Here is an 11,433-nt window from a genome sequence, read left to right as displayed (position 1 = left end):
TAAGGCTGTCGTTTCATCCATTCACTTAATCGCACAATTTTTCGTTTTTCTTTAGTCTCCATTTTCAAATTCAATAGTAATCACATAAATCAAACAATACATGCATTCAAAACTGTAAAATCGATAAATGAAATACTATCATGCAATTAACTGTAAAATAATTCAACAAAATCAACAATAGATAATTTCCAGTTCTGGCTTCATTAGTAACTTGTAATTAATTATGAATATTTTTTAAATTGTACAAAATATCGTATTATTATTTATTTAGACTTCAATTTTATAACAGACAATAGGATGAGGGATTCTTACTCAATTCGATGTTCGAAAAGCGAAACTTGTTGATTGCGCCTATTGGTGGTCCTCAGATTCTCTAAATTTTTCTTCGAAAATTAAAACGCACTATAAATACCTACAAATATCCCAAAAAAAACCAAAAATCAGGATCAGGACCCAATTTTTGCCAATTTCAGAATTCCGGCACGGTAGTTTCACCGTGCTCCGGAGACGGAGCTACTACTCGCGGCGGTGGTCCGCCTCGGGTCGGCTGTTTTTGGTCGTTTTCGGTCGAATGCGGCCGATTTTCCATCAACCCCTGCGAGAAAACATGTTAAAGGACCTCGGTTGGCCCAAAAAATACAAAAACCCAAAATTCACCGGTGGTGGGGCTCTCCGATGCGGCGGCTCCTCTAACTCACGTTGCGATTGGGTGTTTTACTCTGGTCAACCTGTAGAAAAGGAAACGGTGATCACAATAGTGAAATAATTACGCCAAATGGGAATTGGAAAGGGCCTCATCGAGGCGTTTTGTGAAATTCTCCGCAGTGGCGCCCTCGGGCTTTGGCCGCAGTTTCGGGACAATCGGACAGTCTTTTGCTCCAATTTGGTCATGGGGGTGTTTGAAATTGAATTTCGAGCAAAAAATTTTTTTTTTACCTTTTTTGACAGTCAGAAGTAGCTCTGGTACGGCAGCGGGTGGCAGCGGCTCTCTTTCCCAACGGCTGGGTCTTCTTCTCCGACGAGGGTGTTTGGCGGCTAGGGTTAGGGTTTGGTGTGAAGAGGGTTATTTATATACGTCCCCATTTAATATGAATCATCCATCGCGTTTGATCTGGACCGTCCGATCGTAATTAAATAGGGAGTGAATCTACACCATTCATCGCGATCTAATCTGGACTGTCTGATCTTGTTTAAATTTGATCGTCCGATCGTGTTTGGGAAGGGGACACATCCACACCGTCCGTGCGCGCGGGAACGGATTTGGGTCGTTCGATCACGGGCATGCGGATCACTCGTGTGGCCTCCCGCGTGGCACCGTGTCAGTGTCTGTTACCACGCGACGCATTCTGGTTCGTCGGAGCTACTGACCGGGCATTCTACATGGCACAAGTTTTCTAAATTGTATTTTGATCCCATTTTTTTATTTTTCTTTCAAAAATACCTCAAGAACCTAAATATTCACTCATTTTTCTCAAAATTGTTTTCAATTTCATTCTCCATTAAATTTCTTTCATTTTTACATTAAATTAAAATAAATAAAAATTAAAAACTGCATAAATTAATTTAATTTATATTAACTTAAAATTGGGCATTACATTTGATGTTTTATCAAATTCCTTATGATAAAACTATTAAATTCTGCTCCATAATTCCTGTAAATAGATTATGGAAAATTATCTAATATTTTATCCTAATCAATTATGCAAAATATAATTAATTTCTTGTAGAATAAATTTATTATATTAAGTATAATTGATCACAATAATGTCTATAATTATCTTATGTAATCCTAAACATAATTCATATTTTATTTAATTAAAGCTATTGTACTACTCTCTAATTAAATACGATTATGGGGGTCATTAAACATTAAATCAAAATCTAATCACTAATTCATTATGGAATTTGTACTCTTTTATATGATCTAAAGTATAATATAATTCTATCTAATTAAATGTACTGTGATTAATCCTTAATTAGTCAAACTTATATTGATCACTGTTCATGAATTTTATTCAAAATTATTTGTTAAATACATTATGCGATATCATAAATAAAATTATTTTCTTTTATGCACTTAAATATTTTTCCTAAAATTGTGTGCATAGAAATAAATACATACAATAAATACAAAATTTAAGCACATAAACTCAAATATTAACAAAATTAAAATTACTTAAATTAAGATCATACTTTAATGAAAATTTACACAAGATAACATAATTTGTGAAATTTTTATAAAATTTTAAATTTAAGAAATACCAACAAATAACACCAAAAGTTTTTTCCAAAATTGTCTCCTTTTTTGAAAAATAAAATTGCCATAAAAAATGACATGCTGTTTGGAACAGCCTTAGGCCAAAATGATGTGTCATTTGAATGTTGAATTTGGGTTCCTTGCACAATAAAACGTGTAGTTTTTTTCATCTCCATGAAAAACAACATGTCATTTTTAACCTCAAGGAACAACAATAACTTCATTTCATATTTTATGAAAAATTTTGTAAAACATTCAAACACAAACAAGGCCGAGATTATAACTAGCTTTAATATTAAATGTTAGTCATCTAATATTTTAACATATTTAAATGACAAAATAAATTAAGGTTAGCAGAAGAAAAAGATCGATAAATACCTCTCGCCATTGTTTTGTTTGAACAGCTAGCTTGCTTTTTTTCTTTGTGTTGAATTCTTCTAAGCACTCAAGAAATTCACACGATGGAGCAATGTACTGAAGGAGATTTTGTGCTTAAGGACCAACAAATGTTGCTTCTATTTATAGATTTTTTTTCTATAAAAAACGTAAATAATGTGAAATTAATGAATAATTCAATTTTATAACGTTTTTTCTTATTAAAACCATAATGAAAACACTTAATTCTATAACTTTTTCTTATTAAAAAATGTAAAAAAAATGTTCGATTCTATAATATTTTTCTCATTAAAAAATATAAAGAAAATACTTTATAAAATATTTATAAACTTGAGTAATTACACATACCATTAAAAGAAAAGTAAAAGGAATAAGGAATACTTATTAAGGGGGAGATATCTTAAACTTATTAATCAATAAAAAAGGAGATATTGTTGAATTGATTTTGATGAATAATATAAACTTATTTTTGTACTAACAATGTCAATTAAGTTTTTGAGTTAGTGTTGCAATGCATAACTCAAAAAAGTGATTAAATTATGAAAGACTACAAGGGCATCAACAAGAAAAGGGGTAAATTGAAAACCAAGCATAAATTTCTTTTAGATTTATTTATCTTCTAGATAAATTGGGTATCTATGGTTGAATGCTCAAGAATATTTTTCTTAAATTTTGTTTTACTCATGAAAATCTCTTTAAAAATTTTATTGTTCTTGAAAATAATATTTTCATTATTTTTTAAAGAGATAACCCGTTAAAAATAGTTTTTAAATTATTTTTTTATAGGATTTATATGCAAAAGAAACTTTAAGAAAATAAATTTATCTAAAGAAGTATTTATTTATATGTCAGGAGATGTGATTATAAGAATCACTTCCTTAAACACACATAATATTGTCTTAAGTGGTTGATTTGTCATAGAAGGTGATTAAGTAGAATACTCCTCAAATCACATAGAGAGGACACTTTAATGTTAGGTATGACTAGAGATATGTTGTCTTCATATCACATCATAAATCATAGAATTTTCATGTCAAACTATCTTTATTAATGTCAAAGTTGTCACAAAAAGTGATTTCAGCAAATTAAGTCAAAACTCACTGCTTTTAAAAAGATTATTTTCTTAAAGTGTGTCAAATTTGTGAGCTATATAATCACGTCATATGAAAAATCCTACATTTTTAGGCAATAGTTATGTAGCTTTTTAAAGTACTGGATCTAATTTTAACTATGATGGCTATTTTTGACTTTACCAGATATAAATACTTTTCCTAACAAATTTTAGATATTTTTTAAGAATTAAAAGGAAATATTTTTCCTTAAACCTTTATTGAGCTCTAAGTGTGCTTTTCACTTATAAATAAATTCTTTTTGAAAGAAAATGTATTCTTTTTTTTTCACATTTTTAGGGTACTACAAGAGAGGTTTAGGTAAACTATTTAAGAGCTTTTGTGTTGAGAATACAACCCTATTTAGTGAGCTAGACACTAACAACCATTTAAGAGTTTATGTTGAACATACACAAATGGTTAGTGAGCTAGAAATTAAAAACAACTAGCAGGTTATAAGAGATTGAAGAAAGTAATAGAAACTCAAGCCATTGACTTGAGAAAGAAGGTGTAGACACAAGTTGTATGACAAAACATCTTTAGTTTATCTTCCATATATTGTCCAATATAACTTGATATCTCATTTTAGTTCACATTTCACATACATGAGGATTTGCTTACTAAGTTAAATACTTTATCATTACTTTTTCATATCATCACTGTCATTCTTAAGAACGTAACTAAAAAGTGAGGTTTTCACTATTATTCATACATTTTATACATATTGATTAATTAAATATTCACATAAGAAAACTCCTTTATGTTACCACAAAAAATACATATAAAGAAAACTAAATAATTACTTAAAAGTTTAAAAAAAAAATCAATTCAACCTAAAAACACCTCTTTTAGGTTATCCTAAAATTTAGGCCAAACTCTAATCACCTAAATCAAAGTGGTTCCTAAATCCATCATGTGTTTCAATACTTTTGAATGCCCTCTTTCAAATTTATCCATTACTTTAAAACACTGATATAATTGCTCTTTATCGCATGCATACACATACACATAAGCAAAATGCATTAGTCACTAATCATGGTTGTGTTTCAGATAAAGCTTTTTGTCATTAATTTTTAGGGATACAAAAAATTGTGACCCTTAAATATGAAGCAATTCTTTCAAATAAGGAAAATGGAATAGTGATAGGCTGAATTAGTTTGTGTTTTTCCGTTAGTAGTAACAAGGTGAATCAGGTTTGTGTTTAACATAAAAACTCACCCAAACCTAAACCTAGTACTAAATTTATAATATGATTATAAGTTTCTAGTTAAAAAATGAAAAAAAAATATATACACTTAAGAAGGAATTACCCACCCATTTTAAGTTTTTAACCTAACCCTAATGGCTAGAGTCCTCCTTCTATACCTCGACCTCAACGAGCTACATCTGCTCGACTGCTTGCTTATATAAAAGTAGTCAACCTCCCATACTTCAATCTCAAATAACTATTAATTATGTGACTGTGTTTATATCATAACCCTAGTCGTGTCCCTACAACTCGAGTCCTCTTCATCGAGTCTTTCTCGATTATTGGGTTGTACCTTCACGACCACTATTGTATTCATCAAAATCTCATAGGTCTTTTTCTCATTCATTTATTCTTGCATTAGATATTTATTATTTTCTTCTTATGATTAAATCACATTATTATATTTTTTCTTTCATTCTTTCACTCATGGTGGCTGATTGTTTCTCCATAAAAGGTGGTGCTAAAGGGATGATATCACAAATTTATTGATAGATTTTATTACAAATTTATTAATAGATTTTGTTGCTAGATATTTCTACTACCATTGATAGCTTGATATTTTTCTCTTGGGTTGGTCTAATAAACTCCTTTTTCTAAGTCAAATCAATGTGCTAAAGTTTTATTTTTTGTGATCAAGTTACGACTTCAAATGTTGTTTTTTTTATCATACTATTGAAGAGTTTGTTTGGAGATGACGATCGACTACAACTTTTCTTTTTGTCTTTACTGTTGTAATTTTTGTTCTTTATAGCTTTGGATAACTGAGTTTTTTTAAAATCTTATATTAGGGCTCTGTGTTGGCTTACTCTTTAAATTTTGTTTTATTTGTCTATACAAGCTTTGTGTAGTAAGTGTTATTTAATAAAATATCTCACTTTTTTTTTCTTTTAAAAAAAGGTAGAATATGAAGCCTAAACATTTGATGTTTGAGAGTTGTTTTTCTTACCTTTATTGTAATTCTTATTTCTTACTTTTATTGTATTGTTGTCTTTTAGATGAGTCCTATTATAAGGCATTAATATTTCACTAAAAATATTTCATGATGAGTTACTAGAATATGAAGCTATTTTTTTTCTGCAAAAATAAAAATTAGTTTATAAATAATGAATTTACATTAAAATATTAATGAAAGTATTAAAATGATTAACAATTCTCATGTATGGTGGGGGATTGGATGGGAAGTATAGTTTGAATCCAAAATTTACATCAATTCTTAATACATAGTAATTTTTTGAACTAGTTTATGATTTGTAAATTCAGGTTCTATAAAATTTGTCCGAACCTAACATATTACTATTCCTACCAATTTTTCTTGGTATAATAATGGCTTTACCAAACCTGTATCAGGTACACTTTCACACACAGGAATTCACATTTTAATTTGGGCATTGAAGGAGATGAATTATTTCTTTCTATATTTTATTCATATTTCATATTTCTTTTATTTTATTATTGAACAAAGTAGGCTATTTCTCGTGCATTTCACATTTTAATTTAAAAAATATGTAAACATTCCTTTGGTACTCATCTTTTCACATGCAAGATATAAACTTTTTGAGAATATAATAGAGAGAGAAAATTTTCCTTTTAAGACATGAAAGAGAATGATCACCTCAAGGAAGATATAGAATTTTTATACAATATGATAGAGAAAATTTTTCCAAAGTCATGAAACAAGACGATTATTTTGAAATATAATTAGCTTAATCTTTAAGCTATTTTTCTTAGTGATTTTCATGTTCTTTGCATGAAAATAAAGGAGCATCTTCTAGAAATAATGATGAATAATTAGGTAATTAGATTACCCTTGGTTTGGATAAAATGACTTTTACCTAACTTGGTTCCACTTGTAATTAGTTAACAAGGTCAAATTATTTAACACCTAATAAAGCATCTTTTAAGCTTCATCTCTATGATATCATTCTGTCACCTTAGTGCATACTATCTTTTTTCTTTTTCTCTTGTTTCTTGGAAGCTTCCATAAGATCACTACTTAGATATTAAGATATAAATATACTTGCTCTGATTTCTTATTATCTGTAAGACCATTTAATTAAAAAATAAAAGTATAATCTTTGTTAGATTTCTAAGTTCACACCTTATAATACAAAAAAAAAAAAAAAAAAAGAGTAATTTTTATAGTTTTTCTCTTTTCCTCTTAGCAGCTTATAACATACAATTAAGAACATGTGGAGTAAATCTTCGTTCATAATCATCTTGGGTTGTAATATCTATTTATTTTAATTAAAATTTGGATGTATTAGAAAATAAAAAAAATAAAAAAAAAGGAATACGGACATAGTTAAGCTAGTTTCACTATTATTTTGTTTAATTTTTTTATTATTTAAATAAAAATTTATAAAATTTATTAGTAATATAATATATATACATTAATCATAACTTCAAATTTAATAAAAAAAATATATGATTCAAAAAAAAAAAAGCTAAATATGTGATGAAAATATAATTGATGGTTTAATTTTTTATTTAGTAAGATTGAATACGTACAGTTATTATTATTATTTTTTTTCTAATTAATACAACTTGATTATATAATAGAGATGGTGGAAATTTTGGGGATTATAAAAAATTTGGATGTGACAATTGAGTGTAAACTTTTAATGGTACGTAATACATAATCTTAATGCTCTTCCCAAATATAACCAATTCTTATATAAAGTAAACAACTTTAGTTTCCGTGACACATAATTTTTCCTTTCAAGAAACTAGGAATAAACTTTACGAGATATACAACAAATCCCATACACTAAAAATACTCTTTTTAATAATCTCTCTTCCTGCTTTGTCTCCCAATTGTTAGTATTATATCTATATAATATATATTTTATATGAGAATGTTAGTATGATTTAAATATGCCTTACTTCTTTCTCAAGATCTTCTCTGGTAATATTTAATTGAGTATTCAAGATTTAGTTGAATATATATATTTGGATTGATGTTACAGAATTTAATTATACATTTAGTCGTTAGCATATGAAGTAATTAATTATGGATAAACTAAAGAAATTATTTACCATAAATAAAAAGGAATTACTTTAGAATTTGGTACTTAATTTTTCATTCCTCCCAAAGTAATTTTATATATTTTTTCAAATCTCTTGACTAAAACCTTTATTTTTTAAAAAAATTTTGTGACAATAGGATATGTTTAAATTTAAATCAATAATTTTTTCTTTTTTCACTAGATAGTGGGTCTCCATCAAATTAGATTGGAGTTGATGGAAAACATTAGCACTAGGATGGAAGAAGTTTATATTTGACTTATCAATAATTCTTCTAAACTCGATTTAATATATATATATATATATTAAACATGCTCATATTTATATCAATATAAATAAAATGGTAAAATTGTATTTGAATTGAATAACACATAAATCTAATACGATTTAAAATTATTTTTAAAAAAAATTCTAAATTCATTCTTGGTGTAGAATTAGTTCAGATTCATGTTTGTAAAAGCATGACTTGTTTGAGTATGCTAAAACACGTCCGGAACCTTACTCGTTATCATCTCCAACCGAAGAAACTAGCATAATAAAAATTACAATATAAACATAGGAATATAAAAGGAATATAAAAGGAAAGTTAATGGCTGGAGTTTGAGAATTACTTTCCTAATTAAACATATTAGGAAACCACAATTTAAGAATTTAAAAAAAAAAAACAAAGATGTTCTATTGAAGAGGAAGGACAATCCGCCACACCTTAATGTCGCAGTCGAGACTTCCACTGTAAACAATACACGAATTAGTATTACAGAGACTATTACTACCACTAAACGGATAAAACGCTGCCGTTAAGCACTTTACAGCTCCTCTATGACCTTCTAGAACACTCAAACAGCTATAATTTCTATCACCACCTCTCCAGATTCTCACCGTCTTATCTGCAGATCCACTGCACACCAAATCCGAAACAACAGCCAAACAAAGTATGGCCTTTGTATGCCCTTTTAGAACTCCCACTACTACCATATCATCTTCTCCATCCTTCTCCCACACCAATATTGACTTATCACTCGCACCAGAGTACAAAACACATGATCTATCATTGTTTACAGCTAATGCATTAACTGCTGCTTTGTGTTTTTCAAGAGTAGCAACTAGGAAATGCTTTTTCTCTTCTGGGTTTTTTCTCCACACCTTGATTTTCTTGTCGGCTGAACCTGTGTACACATCGCCGTGGTGAGATAATACGACGGCGTTTATGGCGTCGTCGTGAGCGTTTCTAACCGATTCGATGCATTTGAAATCGGTTGTTCTCCAGATTTTGAGTGTACGATCCCAGGAAACTGAATAAAGATGTGACTCGTCTTTAGCTAGAGCTAGAGCTGAAACGGTGTCGACGTGATGCACCCAGGTGGATTTCTTGTGTCTTCGAATTTGAACTTGGTTGTTGGGCATCAAGAGTTTCAGAACACGGTCGCGTAAAGTTGGTAAAGTTGCTAAATGTGTATAATTCTTTTCACGATGATGATGATGATCAGAGAATTTTGGGTCGTTGATTTTCCATACCCTGATTTTATGATCTTGATGTGCACTGAAAAGTTTATCAGCCAAGACTACGAGAGATTTCACTGCACCTTCACCCTGCACAGCTATGGCGTTATTATTATTATTATTATAAGTTGAAGTTTGACTCATCTGAAAGTCAAGAGTGTCAAGCCTCCATGATCTGATTTCTTTGTCGGAGGATCCACTAAACAGGAGATTTCCTGAAAGAGCTAGTGAGGAAATGTAGGAGTTGGTTTGACCTTTTAGAGTGATGAGACAGTCGTGGTTAGAGTTATAAACACGATCATGAATTTGATGAGATGAGAGAGTTGGCAGAGATGGTAGATTAGACGGGGAGTAGGATTGATCAGAATCATGATGATAATGATATGGGTTACAAGTTTGGTGGTGGGTTTGCATGACTAATTTTTATGTTGAATTAGTTGAGAGAGAAGAGTGATGGTATGGGTGGGGAAGAAAGCGAAGTAAGGTATATATATATACATATATATATATATATGTAAATATATACATATGTATAGATAAAGAGAATATACATAGTGAGGAGAAGGATTTGATGCACACCTCTTTTTCCGTGTTCCTTTTGATTGCAGATAGGTAAGGTTTGTCGCGGTGTTAAGCTACTTATGTAGGTTTGACCCACATATATATACCATCAACTAATTAATTAATGACCTTGCTTCTATTAGTATGTGTGTATACATGTGTATACTTGTATATGTATATGTATATGCTATGCAAAGCTTCATCAGAATACTTGCTTCACCGTAAAATGTTCTACACATGTGGCCGGCCATTTTATGCTGCCACTTGGTACGGAACCCTTAATCTTCATTAAAATAAGTAGACACTTTTGGCGCAAAATGAACTGTCAGAGGGTTATTGTTGTTCTGATTTGAATTCGATTTGTGCAAGCCTGTGAAAGCTGATGTGTGTGTGTTTATATATATATTCTCTATCACGTATATAATAAAAGCTGCAATTTGATTAACAAAAAGGAATATTTATACATAGCCCCGAGGCAAAGTAAAAAATAAAATAACACTTACACCACTTTATACTCTAATATTTTCCCTTAAGATACCCATGGATATTTTTAATGGCTCTAACACTTTCTTTTAAGATAGCCATGGACATTTTAATTGGCTACATGGACAATATTGGAAACAGCAAAATAAAACAGATAAATATGGTAATATTATCATCAAGCTGATGTTGGTATGAATAGATAATAATCTAATAATCTACTCGTTGGTATGCTTTTATATAAAATAGCAATTATTTCAATATGTTTAGTTCATTTATAAAATACTGGATTTGAAGCAATACGGATAGTAGCTTGGCTTTACTGAAAATTAAAGTAGGAGACGAACTAGAGAAATAAAAATCATAAAATAGTCGTTTTTTTCATAATAATTTACTACTAGTGGAAGAAGGTATAACACGATACTCAACTTCAAAAAGTAATCAAGATATAGTGAATTGTTTCTTGGTTTTTCAAGATTTGATAGAGTTATTAAAAAATATGCAAAAGTCAATAATAGACTTTTTGAAGTCTGAACAAGCCAATCAATTAGCATCAGTAAAGACATTAAGTTAAAGAGACTTATGAGAATGGAAAATAGCTTTTGTCTTATAATGACTTTTAAACGTGAAGTAGATGTTGAACTCCTTGTAATTAAGGAGTTCGAGGTTGGGATATAAAATATCTAAGTCTGTAATAACAAAGGGATGTATGATCAACAGAGACTAAGATACAAAAGCCTCCTAACAAATTTTCTATATCAAGAAGGATAAGGTAATAAATCATGTCATAACTATTTAATAGAATCTTGGGATCCATAGGAATCAAGACAAACTTTAAGGTTAATAACCCAACATAG

General features: G+C 29.6%; 1 protein-coding gene across 1 annotated transcript; it reads right to left on the bottom strand.

Moving 5' to 3' along the window:
- Positions 1-8,616: 8,616 nt before the first annotated feature.
- On the bottom strand, positions 8,617-10,440 carry LOC110816833 (Transducin/WD40 repeat-like superfamily protein). Its single transcript, XM_022045160.2, has one exon. It carries the CDS (start codon positions 9,947-9,949, stop codon positions 8,711-8,713), a length of 1,239 nt encoding a protein of 412 aa, XP_021900852.2. The 5' UTR covers positions 9,950-10,440; the 3' UTR covers positions 8,617-8,710.
- Positions 10,441-11,433: the final 993 nt, after the last annotated feature.

This window comes from Carica papaya, chromosome 9 (genome assembly GCF_054855325.1).
Source record: "Carica papaya isolate Zhongbai chromosome 9, ASM5485532v1, whole genome shotgun sequence".
NCBI lineage: Eukaryota > Viridiplantae > Streptophyta > Magnoliopsida > Brassicales > Caricaceae > Carica > Carica papaya.
The sequence above is the reverse complement of the archived record's forward strand: the minus strand, read 5'-3'. Positions and strand labels throughout refer to the sequence as shown.